Source organism: Carassius carassius, chromosome 46 (assembly GCF_963082965.1).
Source record: "Carassius carassius chromosome 46, fCarCar2.1, whole genome shotgun sequence".
Lineage (NCBI taxonomy): Eukaryota > Metazoa > Chordata > Actinopteri > Cypriniformes > Cyprinidae > Carassius > Carassius carassius.
Genome location: NC_081800.1, coordinates 4,897,532 through 4,920,245, shown reverse-complemented (window position 1 = coordinate 4,920,245; position 22,714 = coordinate 4,897,532). Strand labels below are relative to the sequence as shown.

The 22,714-nt window shown below is 42.7% G+C and overlaps 1 protein-coding gene and 1 long non-coding RNA gene across 2 annotated transcripts; one reads left to right on the top strand and one right to left on the bottom strand.

Moving 5' to 3' along the window:
- Positions 1-249: 249 nt before the first annotated feature.
- LOC132128980 (protocadherin gamma-B5-like) lies at positions 250-3,543 on the bottom strand. Its single transcript, XM_059540399.1, has 8 exons — positions 3,427-3,543; positions 3,095-3,241; positions 2,885-3,008; positions 2,617-2,795; positions 2,053-2,175; positions 1,683-1,896; positions 1,372-1,593; positions 250-344 (listed from the first exon to the last, which is right to left on the bottom strand). The coding sequence occupies exons 1-8, from the start codon at positions 3,469-3,471 to the stop codon at positions 250-252; spliced, it is 1,149 nt and encodes a 382-aa protein (XP_059396382.1). The 5' UTR covers positions 3,472-3,543.
- Positions 3,544-13,419: 9,876 nt separating this feature from the next.
- Positions 13,420-15,334, top strand: LOC132129081 (uncharacterized). The gene is made up of 3 exons (XR_009428437.1): positions 13,420-13,511; positions 13,644-13,700; positions 15,055-15,334. It is a non-coding gene; the product is annotated as an uncharacterized LOC132129081 (long non-coding RNA).
- Positions 15,335-22,714: the final 7,380 nt, after the last annotated feature.

Genomic DNA, 22,714 nt, shown 5'->3' with positions numbered 1-22,714 from the left:
TATACAGTATCACCTGCCCAGTCTGAGCACATGATTTCACATTTGCATTAGCTGATATAATCATGACACTTAAATATTCATTCACACCATGCATTTAAAGCAGAATTAATCATCAATCTCTTCCTAAAGTCATTAAAATTGAATGATCGTACATTTGAAACAACCAAAGCACCCTTCCTTTTAATTCACAGTGTTAAAGCAAGCAGTCTGACACAAAGTGCACTCATCCGCTTCATTTTTTGATGTCCTCTATATTTTCAGCACACATTCAGTGACACGCTGACGTCCAGCAGCACCAGAGATCCAGCTCTGGCTCGAGGAGTTCATCTGAAGTAAAGCTCTGTCTGGATAACACAGAGGATATTAATCTGATTGGATCTAGATCTTGCTGTTTAACAGATCCTTTAGTTTACATAATCAGATCAATTTATCATATCATATGCAAAGGCTATTTTAATAACAAATACTGTTGAAATAGCTGAAATTGGTGCTAGATGATCCTAATGAATAAAACAGCTAAATAACTCTTACCATGCAGCCAAGTTCAACGCATTTCTTTGACGTCAGGATTAAGAGATTGGTCTGGTCCCTCCACGAGGTCTGGTCTGGTCCCTTTCTTTGTTCTGATCCGACAGGACATCAGCAGGGCCCCTTTTTGTTTCAAATCACATAAACACACACACATAAGATCATTAGATTCACTTCAGGCACATACGCTCGCGTTTAAAAGTCTGAGGTCAGTAAAATGTCTCAATCTCACCAAGGATGCATTGACTTGATCAAAAACATTACAGTAAAATATATTAATACTGTAAAAACAGTAATACTGTACATTTGTATTATTCAAAATAACTGCTTTCCATGTGAATATAGTTTAAAATGTGTGCAAAGCTGAACTGTCAGCATCATTCCTCCAGTCTTCAGTGTCACATGATCTTCAGAAATCATTCAGATATACTGATTTGCTCCTCAAGAAACATTTCTGATTTCTGGTGAAAACAGTAGTGCTGCTTAATATTTGTTAAATACGTGTTATTTTTTGTTTTCAGGGTTTTTTGAATGAACAAACAAAAAGCATTTATTTGAAATATATTTTGTAACAAAATAAAATGTCTTTACAATTTAATTTAATCTGGCTGAATAAAAGTATTGATTTCTTAAAAATAATAATCTTACTGACCCAACCGTTTAAATAGTAGTGTGAATTGATTCATATAAAATTAGCAGTTTATTTAATGTTTCTGATATTAAAATCCATGCCTCAGTCTCAGTTTAATATAATGCAGAATTTGATAATTTGGATGAACCAAACAAACATTTCTGCCGACTCCTCGACGAGAACGTGAAAGCCAGGATTGTGGGTCTTCTTACCCAGCAGCACCAGGATGCAGATGATTAAGACAGCGATGGCAGCGGCGTTCAGCTTTATTGTTGGGTTTCTGAGCGCAGTGCAGTGTGCAGAAACATCACAGTCGCACACACGCAGCGAGAGCGTCTGGACGGACTGCTGGCCCTGACTGTCAGAGATCTCCAGGGTCACTTCATGATCTCCTGCACGTACAGCGCTCTCTTTGATCAGTCTCACAGATGGACCTGGGAGGAAAACAGAGCATGGTATCACAGAGGAAACAGGTACATTTGAAAGCTATCACAATGTCAAACAAGAGGATTTGTTCAATTACCATAGTTAGACTGAAGCCTCCATTTGCCCTGGATGTCTCCAGTCAGCTGGAAGTGTAAGGGTGGGCTGTACAGGTCTGGATTGATAGCTGTAATATCAACCATCTCCTCAGACAGACACATGGCCAGTTTGTTGGCATCCAGCATCGGTCCAGTCTCCTTTCTCTCCGTTACACCCACTTGTTTCATGAATACTGAGGAATCACCGCCATCTTTCTGAATAAATGGTGATTGGAAAGGATCTGGACTTTTCCTCATTGGCTATTTGTTCTCAACTCATCATCAAAAACAATTCAACTGGCATAACCCGACTGAAATAGCAACATCTGAAAGCTCTGAAGACAGAAACAAGTTTACACTTCCTTGACTTACTGTTCTCTCTGTGAGTTGGTTGTGTTTGCCGATGAGGTTCAGAATCACTGTGCTTGTGCTGGAGAGCTGCATCTTCTCCCCATGATCCTTCGCTTCAACCAGAATCGTGTATTTCTGGGTCTCCTGCATTGAAAAAGGCACAGCGAAGTTGAATACCTGTGTCAGATGATCTTTGACCTTTGGATCAAAAAAGCTTGCAGGAATGCAAACCTATTTATACAATCGAATACACAATAAGATTGTTTTTTTTTTTCTAAAATGTGGTAAATAATTTGAACACCGAATGAGATGAGTGCAAATTAACACACTATTTTTCTATTTAATGCTGTACAGTTGCTTTGACAAAATCTGTATTGTTAAAAGTGCTATATAAATAAAGGTGACTTGACTTGAAATGTTTGACTGTGTAGCGTACCTGATCAAGAATGTTAAGATAAGACACTATTCATTTGTCAACGGATGTTGAACATTTGCAGGAATTCTAATGTTAAATAATAATATATTATATCTGCAGTATAACATTGACAAAAGGACTTCAGGGTGGAAAAACTGTGTATATGTTACCGGATAATCAAGGGATCCCTTGAAAGAGATGGTTCCTGTCAGCTCTCCTGTTCTCTGCTGAATGAAGAACAGTGCACTGGAGGCAGAGGGAGACACTGAGACGATGCTCAGAGTAAACTGAGCGTTCGCTGTGCCAGGCTGATCGTTGTCGGTGGCCAGCACTGTGACCAGAGGCTTACCTTTGGGTAAAACAATACAAGAGGATCAAGTGAAATGTTGCTCTTTTTTCACCTGGAAACCAGCTGGTTTTGTGTATGAGAGTCGGTACCTTGTGGTGTTGATTCATCTACTGTGAGCTCATACACATCTCGATTGAAAACAGGAGCGTGGTCGTTAACATCCATGATATCAATATCCACAGCGACTATTGTGTGTTTTTTAGAAAGTGTGATCTGCAAGTCAACAAAAAAAAAAAACATTCAGCATTAACTAATACAAATACTCGTCTAATGTAGTCACTGCTTATTGTAGGACTTACTCTCAGTCTCTTGTACTCCTCATAGTCAACTTTTCCATGAGCATAAACGGACCCATTTCTGTCCACAGAGAGAATCCCTTTGGGGTCTTTGTCGATGCCCTGTCCATGAATGGAGTACTCTTCGATAACTTTCTTCTCAATATTTAACTGAGAAAGGATGGAAACATTCAAAATGATTCATTTGATTGAGAACAGCTCGTACAAATAAAAATATTGCATTGTTTTCAAGAACCTAAACTATCCATGGATTATCTATTCGATATGAGTTTAATCAGTTGATATTCTGCTATAAAAGTGGCTGATTACTAAAGAAAAGTGTCAGTGTAACCTACATCTCCTAGTTTATATGGGAAAGGACCAGTGTGCTCCTCTTCCATGGACAGTGAATCCACAATCCAGGCTCGTTTTTTGCGTATGTGTAATTTTGATGGGGTTGCACATTGAATACAGACACTCTGGAAGAGAAAATATTGTAGAAAACATTGATCAGTTAAAAACTCAATAATATATTCTGTTCATTTCAAGTTCTAACCTGTTAGATATTATGTTCTGGAGGATATAATGCAATAGTAACACATTACTTTAAAGACCAATTCTCACTTTTAACTAGTTTCTTATTAGCATGCCTATTACTAGCATATTGGCTGCTTATTAGTAACTACAGTATGAAGCACATATTAATGTCGTCTTCTGCATAACCATCCAACTAAATATTAATAAGCAGCAAATTAGGAGAAAAAAAACACATTATAAAACTAGTCAGAATTAGTGATTTTAAAATACAGTATTTGTTTTTACGAAATAAAATGTTTTAGTAAAACTGTATTTTACGGTGTCCCTGTTACACGTTACAAGTACATATTGCAGTATAAGAAGAGTAAATTCTGCACAAACTAATTACAAGCAACTAACCCTTAACCAAACCCTCAAACTAAGAAAGTGTATGGTGTTGATTACTATCGCTCAGTATTTGTAACTGTATAATTACACTATAATAAGGGCACCTTAAAATAATGTGCAACAAAAATGAAACTGATAAAAATAAGTAAATCAAATCCATTCTGTTACTTACTGCAACAAGGAAAATAATCACAGTTTTCATATTAAGCAGCGAGAGGGATCGTTGTTTTATCCTGCTTCAGCTTTGCTTTGAAGTTCATGTGAAGAAGCAAGCTGACTGTTGCTTCTTTTTATAGCCGAAGGAGGAAGATTTGACAAGATTTCTCTGGAAATACATTGAATCAGATACATTTTTAAGAGCTTTAGCACCCTATTGTCTGATGAGCTTTTTAAGGAAGGATGCATGAAGGATTGTGGCAAGAGTCCAGGCATTCTTTAACAAGTATGACAGGCTTCTTAAACAGGTTCTGGTTCTGGTTTGATAACACTGTAATCTGTCAGGAGTGTGCCTATTGTTCTATTCTCTGTGATGAGTTCAGCTTGAGTCAACTTTTATAGGCATGATATTTTATTAATCCATTTATATCCTTCCAAGCAAACAAACCCCACTTCACATTACTGACTAAACACAACAAACTGCATAAAAGTTACACTCTCAGTAAATAATGTTTGTAAAACAGACATACTGTAAATAAGCCATGTGGAATGTGTTTAATGTAGCTCTATTGACTGCAGATTTTCATGTTTGAAGGTAAACAGGTATCAGCATTTCCAGAGTTCAAAATCATATTATTCTGTGATCTGCATTGAGGATTTCATTTTAATTGTTTCCAGTGGAAAACCTTCTGTTAAGTCTAACAACAGCATGCAACTAAGATAACAACATAATTTGGACATTTCTGATCAGCTAGTTTTTTTAAATCTAGTGTCAGGTCAGAGGCCTTTGGTGAAAGGAAAAGGGGATTCACAATAGTCAAAAGGAGATGATCAGAAGATGTCTTATTTCCACTTTTTGAAAAGACGTAGACTTTTCACCCAGAGTACACTTTCAGTGTTACAGAAGGGCTTGGTCTTAATTATGGTCTTTAACTGTGCAAAATATATATGCACAGGTCATACCAAAAACATTTTGTTAGACCAAATCATCTTTGCTCTTTGGTTAACCAGATTATAGGGAAGATTGTCACTTTTTGCTCTCTAGTGAATCAATCAGTCATCAAAATAAAGAAAGAAAGAAAGAAGTGTCATGAGGAGGCAAGCAGCTTACATTCTGATCTGCTGTGGTTTTTGACGTGTTGAAAACAGTCCCTTTAAATAACAAAAAGTTTGGAAATACTGATTAGACACAGCGATTGCAATTCATATCGTGAAAGGTGAAATGGAAGACTATTATAACTTGTCTGGGCTATTTATAGACAAACAGACTAAAGTAGTAATTAGTAAACAAACAAATACAATGGAAACATTGTTTTGAGGATCTAGTCAATGCACAAGAAATATATGGAAGCTTGTTTTTGCCACGCTTAACGCTTTATTTTAAGTACCAATTCTCACTATATATATTACTAGCACACTGGCTATTTACTAGTACACACTAAAAAATGTTGGGTTATAAATAACCCAACCTGTAACCCAACTATGGGTTGGTATAGCACCTTCCCATCGGTGGGTTATTTCAACCCAACCCATTGGGTTAAAAGTTACTCAACAGTTGAGTTAATTATTTATATTAATTAACATCAGTATTTTTATTAAAAATTACTTAATACAACCATATTTTGAAACTACTTTGTTGTAAATTACAAATTTTATTTTAATATTCAAGGAACAAAATTTTTCAAATATATTTTACAATATTTTATTTAAATGTACAAGAATGTGTAAAAATACAACTGACATTTTCAAGATGTACAAATGTGTCAATTCATATTCATATCAAAACACACAAACGTGCAAATACAGTTCACAGCTGTGGCCTAATGGTTAGAGAGTAACCCGAAGGTCGCAGGTTTGAGTCTCTGTGCTGGCAGGAGTTGTAGGTGGGAGGGAGTGAATGAACAACACTCTCTCCCACCCTCAAACCCATGACTGAAGTGCCCTTGAGCAAGGCACTGATCCCCCAGTTGCTCCCCAGGTGCTGGATCTATAGCTGCCCACTTCTCCGGGTGTGTGTGCACAGTGTGTTCACTTCTGACTGCTGTGTGTGTGTACTTGTAGGGGTTAAATGCAGCGCACCAATTCCGAATATGGGTTACCATACTTGGCAAATGTTTTGACTTTCAAATAAAATTAACATATAATAATAAAACAAAAAATAATCATAAAATCAAGTAATAATAATAAAAAATATACCAGCTACTGGACCTACTGATGATCAATAAAATAAAAAAAGTTTTTTACTGATTACTAAATAAAGTTCCCTATCAAGGAAACTTCGACCTGCGTCCTCTGAGGGGACACTATGGGGAACACCTCGTCGTGACCCGTGTCTGAAGCATACTTTGAAAAACGCCAACGTGTTGGCCCGGGACAGCCTCTGACGTCGCTACCGGCGCGACTATAAATACGCGCCTGTAGGACCCGCCACTTTATCTTCTTCGTCTTCATTGACTGTTTGTTTGAAGCGTGCATCTGAGAAACGGTAAGAGCGATCTATTATTGTTATCACCATGGCTTCCACTAGCAAGGCGTTTAGACAGTGTGTGCATCCGTGTCAGCGTTATCTGACACCCGATGACACACACACTCTTTGGGTCTCTTGTTTGGGCGAAGAGCACGCGCGCGATGTCCTTGAGGGGGCGATCTGCGTGCACTGCGAGCGTTTTTCTGTGAGAAAGCTCCGCTCTCGTTTGTCTCTCTTTTCGAGGAAAAAGAGACCCGCCGTTCAGGACCCGCCGTTGTCGAGGCACGGAGGAGAATGAGCTCGTGGGGATCACAGATGGATCTCGCTGAGGAGTGTAGAGAGGGACTTTCCCTTTCACACTCTCCGGCGGCGAACGAGAGTGAACTTCGGGAGGAAGATGCGTTATCATTAACCCATTCTGACACTGAAGTTAGTGCTCTGCTGGGTTCTACCCAGAAAGAGCAGGAGATGTTTGAGAGTGGCGAAGAAGCTGAGGCTGAGCCTTCCCAATCCTCCTGCCATGCGTATGAGGAGCTGTTAGAGGTTATGGATTACGGCAAAATTAGATTTGCCATGGAAGCGTGCCAGAAAGGTAATGTCACGAGGTCTCCTCGATGAGCATTATTTGTCTGACCATAGCTCTCCAGCCCAGGTGAGCCTTCCATTCTTGCCTGACTTGCATGCAGAAGTCAAAAAGGAATGGAAGAGGCCGTTTTCCTCTCGCATCCACCGGTTTCAGCATACGAGCTATGCTAATATCGAGGGCATGCACGAAAACGGCTATGAGCAGCAGGTCAGGCTGTGGCTTCGTTGCACACGATGGCGGTGCTCCAGGCCTACCAGGCTGACCTGCTGAAGGACCTGGATACAGGTGAGGGCCTTTCACCTGACCAGGTAGCCGAGCTGCGCCGCACCACAGACCTCTCTCTCCGGGCTACCAAGCAGGCCGCCTCCACCATGGGCAGGTCTATGGCGGCCATGGTGGTAACGGAGAGACATCTGTGGGTGAACCTGGCAGACATCGGGAGGGAAGAAAGGGGGTTTCTCCTTGATGCTCCGGTCTCGCCTTCTGAGCTTTTCGGTACCTCCGTCGAGATGGTGGTCGAAAAGTTCAGGGAGGCAAGGGCGCGCTCAGCTGCTTTTAAATCCTTCATTCCACGAAGGTCCAGGTCCGAGCCCGAACAACAAAGGGGTCCTGGCCCATCTCGATCTGAGGATCGTAGACGGGCGCAGAAGGCCAATGTCGCGGCTCGCGCTCCTCCCCCGCCTAAGGGCAGAGGCAAGAGGAACCGCGGGTCACGGAGAGGTAAGCAGGGTCTGAGGGACGTGATTCAGACGAGGCAGCGTCCTCGCCCGGGTCAGAGCGGTAGAAAGACCTAGTAGCTCCGGATGTTTTTAACCTCTGTTTTTGTCCTCCCCTGCCTAATTCCCCTGTAGCCACCAGCTCTCCACCTGATCGAGGTTAGGTGGACAGTCTCTCACATAACAGTCTCCTTCCTGGACCTATGATGTTTTGGTTGGTTCTATGTTCTTAGTAACCGCCTTACTGACGGACCGGACCAGAAGGGGGCGCCCCGCAAGCAGGACTCCAGTACAGGAGGGTGGGTGAGTTAGGTAACCCTTGCTTTACCTGTTTATGGATGTTATATTGCTGGTGGTTATATGTCTACTAACAATCTCTGTGAGTTTCCTTTACAGTGCTCTGGGAATAGCTAGGTGGCCAAGATCACAGGCTTTCGGTAGGCGGCTGCACCGCGTGGGTTCCGCCCCCCTGGGGCGCGACACCCACCGCCGAGTGAGACCTGTGCGTGGGAGGCAAGCGCTCTGCGGTTGTCCATCCCACACCCCCTCCCGAGGAGCCTGGCTGATCATCAGAATTGGTACAGAACTGCAGGGAATTCCATAGATGTCCGGCCAGGTCACCCTGAGGGGCCGCCTGGCCGCTTGGCGCATCCGGGGAGGTGGTGGTTACGGAGTCCTCTGTATGAACTGCCTCAGGTGGTGCTCCCCTCGCTTGAGGGTTGGAGCTCACCTCTCCCGTGCGATCCAGCGCCTCTGCGATGCTTGGGAACCTTTCTGTACACATGCTAAGCCTGTGTACCTTCTCAAAACCACATGGTGGTCAGTGTGCACATGAACACTTTGCACACTGTCTGAAATCCACGTAAGTGGTAAGTGTGCACGCATGACTTTGCGCACTTTCTAAAATCCTGTATGGTAGGGGTTACGCACTCTGCTTCGTTCCCTTTCTTAAGATGATTAGCCCTGGGTTCCATGGGCTTCATTCAGCCGGTGTGTATTTGCTATACACCTCAAGCATCGCTTCCCTCAACATGAGGGGCTGGGTGGACTCCCACATATTGTGGTTATCAGGTAGTAGGGTTCATCAGGCCTCTCTGATGGTGAGCTCCCACATATTGTGGTTGCCAGGTAGTAGGCCTCACCAGGCCTCCCTGGAGATTAGCTCCCACATACTGTGCGTCTCCACTAAATAGCATATTGTGGTTTTCAGATAGTAGGCTTCACCAGGTCTCTCTGAAGGCGAGCTCCCACATACTGTGGTAGCCAGGTAGTAGGCCTCACCAGGCCTCCCTGGAGATTTAGCTCCCACATACTGTGCGTTCCACTAAATAGCATATTGTGGTTTTCAGATAGTAGGCTTCACCAGGTCTCTCTGAAGGCGAGCTCCCACATACTGTGGTTGCCAGGTAGTAGGCCTCACCAGGCCTCCCTGGAGATTTAGCTCCCACATACTGTGCATTTCCACTAAATAGCATATTGTGGTTTTCAGATAGTAGGCTTCACCAGGTCTCTCTGAAGGCGAGCTCCCACATACTGTGCGTTTCCACTAAAAAGCGAGCTCCCACAGTTTGTGGTTGTCAGGTAGTAGGCCTCACCAGGCCTCCCTGGAGTCGAGTTCCATATTACTCTCAGTTTCCACTTGAGGTGGTTATCTGGTAACAGGTAGTAGGCCTCTCTAGGCCTCTCTGAACTCCCACGTATTGTGGTTATCAGGTAGCAGGCTTCACAGGTCTCTCTGAATATGAGCTCCCACATACTGTGGTTGTCAGGTAACCTTTCAGTACACACGCTAAGCCTGTGTACTTTCTCAAAACCACATGGTGGTCAGTGTGCATGTTAACGCTTTGCGCACTGTCTGAAATCCACGTAAAGTGGTAAGTGTGCACGCAAGACTCCTCAACATGGGGGGCTGTGTGGGCAATTCTCGCGGTAGTTTAGCAGCGCTCCCCTTTTCTGAAAGGGTCACTGAGCATGCTGCTCGGAGTCCTCCTCTCTTGGGGGACTGATTCTCGGTTCTTTCAGAGCGCTCCAGTACTACATACTGTTTTGAGACGCACTGTGAGAGCAGACATCCTGCTGAGGCAGGGGCTGAGGCTCGGGGAATGGCGCCTTCACACCAAGGTGTTGAGGCAGAGTTAGAGAGGTTGGCCAGACTTGGGTGGATCGGTTTTGCAGCTCGGAGAGCATCACACTATCCCCTCTGGCTTCCTCTGACTCATCCAGCTCAATTGGGGGCTGGACGCCATGGTACAGGCGTGGCCGAGGCTTCATCTGTATGTTCCGTCCTCCAATTGCTCTGCTCCTGGGCCATTCCATCTACGAGCTGCTCTATCAGAGTTCCACGAGAGCCCCTCCTTAGAACAGTATTTGTAAATCCATGTTATGGTAAGTGTGCACGTGAAGTCTTTGCACACTTTCTGAAATCCACACTGTGGTAAGTTTGCACGCTAGTACTCGGCGTTCTTTCTAAAACCCTATATGGTAAGGGCTTCGCGCTGCTGCTTCGTGCCCTTTCTTGAGTCTGTTTAAGCCCCGTTCATCTTGGGCACCACTCCACCTAGGTATCCTCTGATACCTATCTAGAGCAGGGCGCCGCTACTAGAGTACTGTTGGGACAGCTCTTTCGGCAAGTTTTTGCGAAAGCTAGCAGTAGCCCCTGTGTGACAGGCAAAGACTTGGTAGAGGAAAGTGCCAGGCTCTTAGCCGTATCCCTTTAAAGGAGTCTTTTGTGATTCCAAGCCTTCAGCTCTACCCCGGGCCAGGGCCCTACAGGTAAGTTGGGTATGTAGCTTAGGCCTTTGGCCGTAAGGGATAATGTCATAGACAGCCGTCGAACCGTCCCAGGGGCGACTCCCGGTGAAGCGGTAGAGTTGGTACTTAGTGTTTGCCATGATTCTGGTCTGCACTCCCCTCAGCATGGCGGCGTGGGTATACTGTTCCCCATAGTGTCCCCTCAGAGGACGTAGTTCGAAGTTCCCTTGATAGGGAACGTCTCAGGTTACGAATGTAACCATGGTTCCCTGAGAGGGGACGAGACACTGCGTCCTCTAGCTCCCTGCCATGCTTCAGACACAAGCTTCACGAAGAAGATAAAGTGACGGGTCCTACAGGCGTGTATTTATAGTCGCGCCGGTAGCGACGTCAGAGGCTGTCGCCGGCCAACACTAGGGCTGCAACTAACGATTATTTTGATAATCGATTAATCTGTCGATTATTTTTATGATTAATCGATTAATCGGTTTATGTACTTATATTTTAGTTTTTTCCATTTTCCCCCAAAGTAAATTATTAATAAAGGGTCTTTATAATTCAGCATAGATTTTTAAGAGATTTTAATAATTTTGCATTGTCATATCCTCATCACAAATATACCTGGAGTTGTTTTATTATGTGTTAGTGATCCCTTGTCAAACTCTTCTGCAATCAAAACACTGACCCATACTCTAGCAAATTTCACAAGGAGATTTCAAATAATGTTTTCACCATGGCAGTCCTTAGGGCTCCTAAAGTAGTTTAACATCCCGAACAAAGCTTATTAAGGAATCTTTCAGAACATATTTTCATGAAGAATAAGGATAAAACAGAATAAAATTGCAGTGCATTGTATTTTATTATTTACTGGGAAACAGCTTTATAGCTTATGCTGTGAAATTGTAAACAATCCTTTGAATAAAGTGCCAATGGCATGAAACCTGAATGGAACTCACAATTTAAAGTAAAATCCATCAGAAGGTTGTCCAGAAAAAACGGACACACAAAAAACCTGCTGTGTGAAAAAGAGCAGTGAATACGTAGAAAAAAAAGTGCATTTCAAATATCTTTAAACATTTACCTCTCTCATTCAGTCATAATTAGGCTGCACGACTGAATTATGAACTGGTAAACGACAAACTGATCACAGAACATGTTTGTAAAGCTTTAAATGTTAACTGTTAAAAAGCAATGTTATCAGCTTTTACGACTAAACATTTGCAAACAACATTGTACTGGAGAATCTGCACAAATAAAAGGCTTAGGGGCCATTCACATATCGCGCCTAAAAACGCGTGGAAAACGCTAGGCGCACCGCTTTCTCCTTTCCAAAGCGTTCGGACAGAAGCGCCCCTGAGGCGTCTGCCTTTGCTAAGCAACCATGACGTGCTCTATCCTTGAAGACGCGGAAATTTCAGCAAAGGATAAATGGATTTGCAGCTCAAAAAATCGCTTGCAGTAGCTCTGCTACTAAATTTATTTCAAAATGGGAATCCATATACAGCTATGATCAGCTGTTCCTTCATCTTGGCTGAGCTTTCAATGTTGTTACGGGAAAGGATGAAGCTGATTATTTAGTTCTTGTCACATGACCCGAGGGTGCGCTTGCTGCATTCTGAAAAGTTGAAATGTTTTTAACTCGATGCGGTGCGCACGCGCCTGGAAAAACGGGTGCGCCGCGACCGCGTCGCTTCCATTATGAGCGCGCATACTGCGCGCCTACATTGGAAATAACGAACATGAGCGCGCAAAAGACGCGATATGTGAACGGTCCCTTAAACAGTTCAGTAGTGCAGAGTTTACAGGTTAATCTTCTTTTTTGAAGGCTCAAAATAAAGTACTTCCACATCCTGCTGAATGCTGCAGAGATGCCGTTCGGGAAGCACGTGACATAAAACGAGGCCAGCTATTGGCTATTCGCTACTTCTCCTGTTGTACTGGCTGAGTAAATCCTCCGGTGGCTCATTACTGCCACACTTTGGTCACCGCAGATTTGAAATATGCACGAAATAAGCCGCTTAGGGCAAATAAATTATTTAGCAACAAATCGATGACTAAATTAGTTGACAACTATTTTAAAAATCGATTTTAATCTATTAAATCGATTAATTGTTTCAGCTCTAGCCAACACGTTGGCGTTTTTCAAAGTATGCTTCAGACATGGGTCACGACGAGGTGTTCCCCATAGTGTCCCCTCAGAGGACGCAGTGTCTCGTTCCCTCTCAGGGAACCATGGTTACATTCGTAACCTGAGACGTTTTTAAGGAGGAGACAGTGTGCAGAAGAAACTATTAAAGACTCTCAAATGGGAGAAGAGGGCTTTAGGTAGTAGATGTCATATACAAAGAAAAGTTTGATACACAGATCGACTGCTTGTAGTCTCCTGTTCCATCGCCTCCCCGTTTAAAATAATAAAATCTTGGGAGGAGTTTTACTTGTCACCAAGCACCAGGACATGTGGATTCTGGCTTGTCTCGTGATTCAAGTACAGCACTAATTAGTGCCAACCTTAAAATAAAAAAAGTTCAGTTAACATGCATTGTGATGCTATTTCATTGATACACTCACTTTACAAATGAGTGAATTTAAATGAATTAAAAGCTATAGCGAATTTAAATTGGTTAAAGTCATAATTCACCCAAAAATGAAAATTCTGTCTATTCTATTCTTTTGAGTATTGATTGCCATCTAGTCCTGATTGCAGAGTTAAGCTCCAGTCTCAATCCTGTATTACTGAAGCAGCTGATCGAGGTCTTCAGGATCACCACACACTTCAGACAGGTGTGTGGACAGACTGGAGATAAACTCAGCAGGAAGCTGGTCCTCCAGGACATCACTGTTGTAAGTGATCAACCTAGCAGTCATCCTGCGTCTCTTCTCAATGGTGTCAAAATAAAAATACATTTTAATTTGTATTGATATATGCAATTTTTCACTGATATTCATTGATGTTTCCTCTTTTTCTCCATTTAGTTTGTGTCAGATGCAGATAAAGAGTCACTAGGAACAGGTCACTGCATCTTTTGTCATGTAAGTACACTTCAATTTATTTAAAGCTGTATATTCATGCATCAAGTTAAAGTCATTAGTTAATTTTTAAAGCGTTCATTTTTCCAAAAATGAAAGGTCTGTCATTTACTTATACCTGTATTACTTACTGTATTACAATAATAAGCTACACTGTTAGACCTTACAGGGTTTTTTTTTACAGTAAAATACTGTTCCCAGATGATACAGCAAAACACTGGCTATTTTAGAGTTATTTAACCTAGAAAATACAGCAAGGGTTAACAGTGTATTTTTATCTGTGACTCAGACATCCTCTTGGGATAAAGTCTCAAACCCAGTGAACACCGTAATGTTAGTTTATAAAAGTGGTAATATTTTGGGGTGTCCTCGACTAAGGATTTTCATAGTCGAATTGGAATTTTCTAATCTTGCCGATAATTGATACGATACTTTTTTAAAATAATTGTGCTCTCATTATAACGTTATGTATATGACAGTAGGTATTAATGTTCTGCATGTTTTAATGTTATTTAATGTTCTGCATTTTTGCATTCACCGTACCATGAAGCGCTTTACTGCAGCGCGACTCAACCGAATGCATCTTATACGAGATAAATAATATATACACTATATATTTAACTGGCTGAAATGCTTTGAAATCATTTGTACCCTACCCAAGTGTAAGAAATCCAGTCTTTTACTCTGTCTGTGTCAATTTGAGTCTTGTTAAAGTTTTAAATCCCTGCTGCCAAGATGCTTCTCTGTTGGTCTCAGATTATAGAAAGTGAAACTCAAATCTATAGGAGTGGTTGGATTTGATCATGCACGTTAAAATATTTAAAGCTTCTTTTTCAGATTTGTATTTACAGCATTTTCTTAATAGGCTGAATATAAACGTATTGGGTGAACACCGGTAGTTTTGTGTGAAATCAGACATTTGAGCATTTATAGCCAAAATGGCATGATCATAACAGCCGTGAATATTCAACTGTTAGATTGGTGGTCAAATCGGGCTCCTCCTATCGAATCATTGAATCGTCAACTATTCAGGGTCACCCCAGTAATATCGCAGTGTTTTGCCAGAATATAATTCAACCTTGTGTTAAAACAATTTTTAATTATGTACTCAATAATGTCTTCTGTTGTTGAAGTGGGAAAAAAATTTACATAACACATGCATATTGGAAATGGATATGTATGTGAGTCAACGTCTTCAGAACTGAAATTTGAAAATGTTGTAAATTAATTATTTTAGTCTTTCATTGAGTTTTCCCTTAATCTCACTCTCAATCTCAATCAACCACTGCTCTCTCATTGTCTCATATATATATATATATATACATATTTACATTTTAATTGTTGTTTTCTTTCTCAGGTAGATGCTGGAATAAAAAGCAGCCATGCTACAGCATCTAAAATGGAGACTTCTATTAACGTGGCTCTGTAACATAAGAGACTTGAGACGGTGGAAGGAGCAGAAGATCAGAGATCAGGCAGAGCTCTACTGGTGCCCCTTAGGGGATTGATTAATCTATAATTATCCATAATATCTACTTAATGTTCTAATGAAGTTATAATTGGTCATTATTCTGTTTTATAAATCTATTCAATATATTCTAGTGTTCAAAAGTTTGGGGTCAGAAAGTTTTTTTTTCTTTAAGATATTACTTGTATTCAGCAAGGGCGCATTAAACTGATAAAAAGCAACAGTAAAAACTTTTGTATTGTTGGACAAAAATCCTATAAAAAAAAAATGCTGCTCTTTTAAAACCTCTATTCAAAGTAACCTGAAAAAAAAGATTTAACTGTTTCCAAAAATGAAGCAAAAAAAAAGTTTATTGAGCACCAAAACAGAATATTTTAATAATTTCTTTTGGATTGTATGACACAGAAGACGAGTAATGGCTGCTGAAAATTAAACATCATAGTAAAACAGTATTTTTTTTAACGGTTATTTAAAATTGTAATGTTTCATAATGTTACTGCTTTAACTGTATTTCTTATCAAATAAATGTAGTTTTGGTGAGCATAAGAGATTTGTTTTAAAAACATTTACAAATCTTGCCTATCCTAAACTTTTGAACAGTGTTTTTCTGCATTTATTACATGGCTGTGAATAAATCAAAGTATTTGAAATTTATGACTCTTTAATTTATTACTTCTACTTTCATCTTATAATTATTCTGCATGTGATTTAATAGTAATATTGCAGCATTCTGCAGGTAAAAAGTTTTATTTGTTAAGGCCACAAAGGCCCTACACAGGTTTATGTCCACTTTTCCCTCCAAAGTGTGGGCATACTGTGAGGACTGCTGGGGCCCTAGGTCCACATTTTCAGCTGGGACGCTACTTTGGACGAATAGAGGGCATACTTTTGGCCCACAGTATTCCCACACTCTCCCCACTGTGCCCACACCCAGCCCACAGTGTACCCTCACTCTCACCACTGTGCCCACACCCAGCCCACGCTGTCCCCGCACTCTCCCCACTGTGCCCACACCCAGCCCACACTGTACCCAAACTCTTCCCACTGTGCCCACACCCAGCCCACACTGTACCCAAACTCTTCCCACTGTGCCCACACCCAGCCCACACTGTACCCAAAATCTTCCCACTGTGCCCACACTGTACCCACACTCTTCCCACTGTGCCCAAACTGTGTACATACCTGTGGTCATCTTATGGGTACACAATTGGTCCTATTGGGGGCCCACTCAGATTTGTGTGGGCCAGCCCACACTCAACCCACACTTTTGGGCTGTCCCACTTGGGCAGTGTGGGGCCCACACGTGCCCCGCATATCACGCCGGTATTGGGGCCCACAGTGGGCTGCCCACACGGGCAAGATTTTTTGCCTACAGTGGGCCCACGTGGGCCCCAAAGGGGCATGTTTGCTGGGCTGTTGTCTATCACATGACTGATGTGAGCTCAGCTCTCTCGAGGAGCTTCTTTCACTGGTCCGATCTGATAAATTTTCAGCTGGGACGCTACTTTGGACGAATAGAGGGCATACTTTTGGCCCACAGTATTCCCACACTCTCCCCACTGTGCCCACACCCAGCCCACAGTGTACCCTCACTCTCCCCACTGTGCCCACACCCAGCCCACACTGTCCCCACACTGTCCCCACTGTGCCCACACCCAGCCCACGCTGTCCCCGCACTCTCCCCACTGTGCCCACACCCAGCCCACACTGTCCCCGCACTCTCCCCACTGTGCCCACACCCAGCCCACACTGTACCCAAACTCTTCCCACTGTGCCCACACCCAGCCCACACTGTCCCCACATTCTCCCCACTGTGCCCACACCCAGCCCACACTGTACCCACACTCTCCCCACTGTGCCCACACCCAGCCCACACTGTACCCACACTCTTCCCACTGTGCCCACACCCAGCCCACACTGTCCCCGCACTCTCCCCACTGTGCCCACACCCAGCCCAAGCTGTCCCCACACTCTCCCAACTGTGCCCACACCCAGCCCACGCTGTACCCAAACTCTTCCCACTGTGCCCACACCCAGCCCACACTGTACCCAAACTCTTCCCACTGTGCCCACACCCAGCCCACACTGTACCCACACTCTTCCCACTGTGCCCACACCCAGCCCACACTGTATCCACACTCTTCCCACTGTGCCCACACCCAGCCCACACTGTCCCGACACTCTCCCCACTGTGCCCACACCCAGCCCACACTGTACCCAAACTCGTCCCACTGTGCCCACACTGTACCCACACTCTTCCCACTGTGCCCACACCCAGCCCACGCTGTACCCAAACTCTTCCCACTGTGCCCACACCTAGCCCACACTGTACCCAAACTCTTCCCACTGTGCCCACACCCAGCCCAAACTGTACCCACACTCTTCCCACTGTGCCCACACCCAGCCCACACTGTACCCACACTCTTCCCACTGTGCCCACACCCAGCCCACACTGTACCCACACTCTTCCCACTGTGCCCACACCAAGCCCACGCTGTCCCCGCACTCTCCCCACTGTGCCCACACCCAGCCTACACTGTACCCAAACTCTTCCCACTGTGCCCACACCCAGCCCACACTGTCCCCGCACTCTCCCCACTGTGTCCACACCCAGCCCACGCTGTCCCCGCACTCTCCCCACTGTGCCCACACCCAGCCCACGCTGTACCCACACTCTTCCCACTGTGCCCACACCCAGCCCACACTGTACCCAAACTCTTCTCACTGTGCCCACACCCAGCCCACACTGTACCCAAACTCTTCCCACTGTGCCCACACCCAGCCCACACTGTACCCAAACTCTTTCCCACTGTGCCCACACCCAGCCCACACTGTCCCCGCACTCTCCCCACTGTGCCCACACCCAGCCCACACTGTCCCCGCACTCTCCCCACTGTGCCCACACCCAGCCCACGCTGTCCCCGCACTCTCCCCACTGTGCCCACACCCAGCCCACACTGTCCCCGCACTCTCCCCACTGTGCCCACACCCAGCCCACACTGTACCCAAACTCTTCCCACTGTGCCCACACCCAGCCCACACTGTCCCCACACTCTTCCCACTGTGCCCACACCAAGCCCACACTGTACCCAAACTCTTCCCACTGTGCCCACACCCAGCCCACACTGTACCCAAACTCTTTCCCACTGTGCCCACACCCAGCCCACACTGTCCCCGCACTCTCCCCACTGTGCACACACCCAGCCCACACTGTCCCCGCACTCTCCCCACTGTGCCCACACCCAGCCCACGCTGTCCCCGCACTCTCCCCACTGTGCCCACACCCAGCCCACACTGTACCCAAACTCTTCCCACTGTGCCCACACCCAGCCCACACTGTCCCCGCACTCTCCCCACTGTGCCCACACCCAGCCCACACTGTACCCAAACTCTTCCCACTGTGCCCACACCCAGCCCACACTGTACCCAAACTCTTCCCACTGTGCCCACACCCAGCCCACACTGTACCCAAACTCTTCCCACTGTGCCCACACTGTACCCAAAATCTTCCCACTGTGCCCACACTGTACCCACACTCTTCCCACTGTGCCCACACTGTGTACATACCTGTGGTCATCTTATGGGTACACAATTGGTCCTATTGAGGGCCCACTCAGATTTGTGTGGGCCAGCCCACACTCAACCCACACTTTTGGGCTGTCCCACTTGGGCAGTGTGGGGCCCACACGTGCCCCGCATTTCACGCCGGTATTGGGGCCCACAGTGGGCTGCCCACACGGGCAAGATTTTTTGCCCACAGTGGGCCCACGTGGGCCCCAAAGGGGCATGTTTGCTGGGCTGTTGTCTGTCACATGACTGATGTGAGCTCAGCTCTCTCGAGGAGCTTCTTTCAGTGGTCCGATCCGATAAATGTTCTGTGCGGCTTTTCTAACATTTTTATTAACTTTAAGTAATACGTTACTTGTCTAAACATTTTTGCAGCCAATCTTTTAATGTATTAATGCTGTCGAAAAAAAAAGGAATAGCATTCATTTACAATCAATCTGATTCTCTGGGGGAAACAAACGGACTAAAGGGAATTAAAACTTTTTTTAACGTATAAAAAATAATAACGTATCAGACACATTACTTCATGTTATAACAGTTATATACATCATACGATTATATTGACAGATATACCCTTCATAATCAGGCAGACTACCACTGATGTCCGCACTGAGTCTCTGACTGGACCGTTACAATTTAAACCGGAGTGAAGCGGGAAACATATTTAACCAAACAGTTGGGTTATAACTAAAAATAACCCAACGACTAAAAAAAGAAAAACACTCAACAAAGTTTAAAATAACCCAACACATTGACCCAATATTTGTAACCCAACGGTTAGATTAAAAAAAACAACCCAATGTTTTTTACTGTGTACTTATAAAAGCACATATTAATGTCTTATTCTGCATGATCACAATTTAGATCCTTTAATCCTTCACCTAAACCACTACCTTACTTACTATTAATAAGCAGCAAATTTGTTTACTGAGGTAAAAGTCATAGTTAAGAGTAATAAATGTAAAGTGTGACCAAAGAGTCAGATTTCTTATCGGTCTCTCAAAGAGATGGACTAGAATATTTTTCAGACCGTTCTGTTCCACAAAGACACTTTCACACAGCCACTATTTCTAATCAGGTGAAGCTACAGAAGAAATGACTGTAGCAAAGTTATGTGAGGAATGACGGTCCAGAAACTATCATTCCATAATTCCAAGTGAACAGAAGGACTTGAGTTTTACTGTGAAGTACTTCTTTTGTGATTCTGCGAAATAAAAAGTTTATTTTTTTACTACGTAGTGAAAAAAAAAAGTAAACTCAGAATTTTGTGAAAAAAGTCAGAATTATTACTATTATTTTATTCTGTAGCAGAGACAAAAACAGAATTGCAAAATATAAACTCTATTAAAAATGTTTTTTTTTAGAAAAGTGAGCTATAAACAATTGACAGTTTACATAAAGACTCAGTTGTGAGATAGTCAAAATGATCCTTTTTTTAAATTTTATTTTGTATTATCCCATGGCAGAAACAAGCTTCCGAATGTGATACTCTGCAAACTAAAAGTTGTAGCCTGACCTGCTCTCCTGCATTTATGAAAATAACATAAACATGCAAAGAATGATGACAGAAGAATGCAGTTTCTAGGAAAATGTATCTTCACATCACATATCTAAAAGATAAATCATTAATAGAGTCTTACCATAGCGACTCAGGATAAGACAATAGGGGATGAAACAGGATAAGTCACTTTTTAGAAGATGGATTTGTGATTTAATCACTCATTATTTAAAGTTTTAATTATATTTTAATTTGAATAATGTAATAATATGGTACAAAAGGCTGTGTAATGGTTATCGACCAGGTCCAAAATGTCATACTGTCTAGTAGTTACCATACATTTGATAAAGCACTTACATCACCTAATTTATATATAGTCACACTTTAGTTTGGGGACCAGTTCTCACTATTAAAACTAACCATTAACTATGATTCATCTCATAAACATCTAATTTGCTGCTTATTAATAATTAGTAAGGTAGTTGTTAAGTTCAGGCATGTTGTAGGATTAAGGGATCTAAAATATTGTCATGCAGTATTACGATGTGCTTTAGAAGTACTAATAAACAGCTGGTTTATATATGCAGCTAATATGGTAGTAATATGCATGCTAATAAGCAACTAGTGTGAATTGATACCTAAACAAAGTTCGTATCATTTATTTTAAGGGGAAGATGAAGCTACAGGAGAAATGACTGATAGCAAAGTTATGCAAAGAATGACAAAGAATGAAACATCAATAATTCCAAGTGAGCAGACAGACTTGAGTTTACTGTGAAGTACTCTTCCTCTTGCAATTCTTTCCTGACATTTTTCTCTCACAATTCTGAAAAATGTCAGAAATGCAAGATATAATCTTAGAATTGTAAGATGTAAACCCTTAAACAAAACTTTGTTGTTGTTTTTTAAAGGCGTTTAAAAAAAAATTCCCTTCTTTTTTCAGTTCTTCTATGACCATGAAACAAATCACTCTGTTTTTCAAATCTAAGTGCATGAACTCCCACTATTACATTTCCTGCAGCTCACGTGAAAACACTTCAGGAGTTTGATGAATAGCGCATCAAGACATTTCTTTTGATAATGTTTAACTAGTTAACTAGAAAACAGGTCATCAGTTTTCCCTTTACCTTTTATTAACAAAGAGAGATAAAACCGTTTCCTCCTTGCTCATTAACTGTATTGTTCTTGGTTACATCAATTGTAATGACTCATGTCATTTATTGCATATTTAAGTCAGAAATCTTTAATCATCTACCTCTTTTCTTGGAAGGAAAGTAAACATTTTTTTGACGTGGTATTTTCTGTACACAATAGTTGTTAAGTTTACAGTTGTTTGCTTATTCTATGTGACTGAATATGTTGTCATTCTGTATATTTATAAGCATCACATTAAATTAAGTAGCCTACAGTTCATGTTTTAATGGCCCCAGTGGACTGAATTTCAGAATTTCAGTCTTATTGTTGTCAAGATGCTGTTTAATATACTAAACCACAGGTGTATATCTTCCATAAAGCTGATTTGACAGTTTCCACCACAGCCAGGAGAGCTGCTTTTATAAAAAGACCCATTTTTATTAGTGGTTGATTTGTACTGAATTGCTATTCAGAGGTAACTTACATGTTGTAGTAAATTTTCAGGTTAGTCTTAGTCATCTTTCTAGTTTATTATTTGTAAACTTTCTAGACTAATACATAGGAAACTATTGTAAAAGTCTAATGAAGAGGTAGATTTTCCTACTGTATAGTCAGTGTTGGCTCTTTTGGGAGATAAGGAGGGTGAGAAGGCTTAAGGAGTGAGATATGGAAGGTGGGGTGTATTTTGTAGTGAGCAGAGAGTTGTAACTGATACAGGGTGGACTTGGAGAGTGATGGTGAAGGGGCCAATGAATCTGGGACTAAGCTTGGTGCTGGGCAGGCACCTTCTGTCCAGGCTGGGATGTTGGAGTATAGATTTGTCTGGAGACAAATCTATCCAAGGGTTCTGGTGGTTGTGGCAGAGGGTTTGAATGAAGTGTCTAATTTCCTTGCTCTTCCTTTCCATCTGCCCACTTGACTGTGGATGGTAACTAGAAGACATGTTCACAGTCACATCCAGGAGGGAGAAGAAAGCCTTCTAGACCATTGAGATGAATTGAGGGCCGCGGTCCGATACCATGTCTTTGGGAATTCAGATATTTCTGAAGACGTGGCTGAAGAGGAGTTGTCCTGTTTCCATAGCAGTAGGAAGGCCCTTTAGAGCAGTGTTTCCCAACCACTCCAGGAAAATGGAAAATGATTAGAACATTCTATTTCTATTATATTTTGTTATTATTATTATTTTAAATCAATGCTATTGGTCATCTTTATGTTCGTTTTACATATATTTAACCAATGAAAAGCATTCAAAAGAGCTTGTGACTAAACCTTGTAATGCCATTGGATCCTCAAGAGGTCAGCGAAAGCTTGTAAACTCCATTCAGAATATCAAGACAGATATCGACGCTT

What these genes read in the sequence shown, in the direction of transcription:
- LOC132128980 (XM_059540399.1), bottom strand. Translation starts at nt 3,471, where the DNA reads ATGGAAGAGGAGCACACTGGTCCTTTCCCATATAAACTAGGAGAT. An exon ending in AGATGAATCAACACCACAAG is followed by an intron (nt 2,796 to 2,884) that starts GTACCGACTCTC and finishes TTTTACCCAAAG; the next exon opens with GTAAGCCTCTGGTCACAGTG. An exon ending in ACCAACTCACAGAGAGAACA is followed by an intron (nt 1,897 to 2,052) that starts GTAAGTCAAGGA and finishes CCATTTATTCAG; the next exon opens with AAAGATGGCGGTGATTCCTC.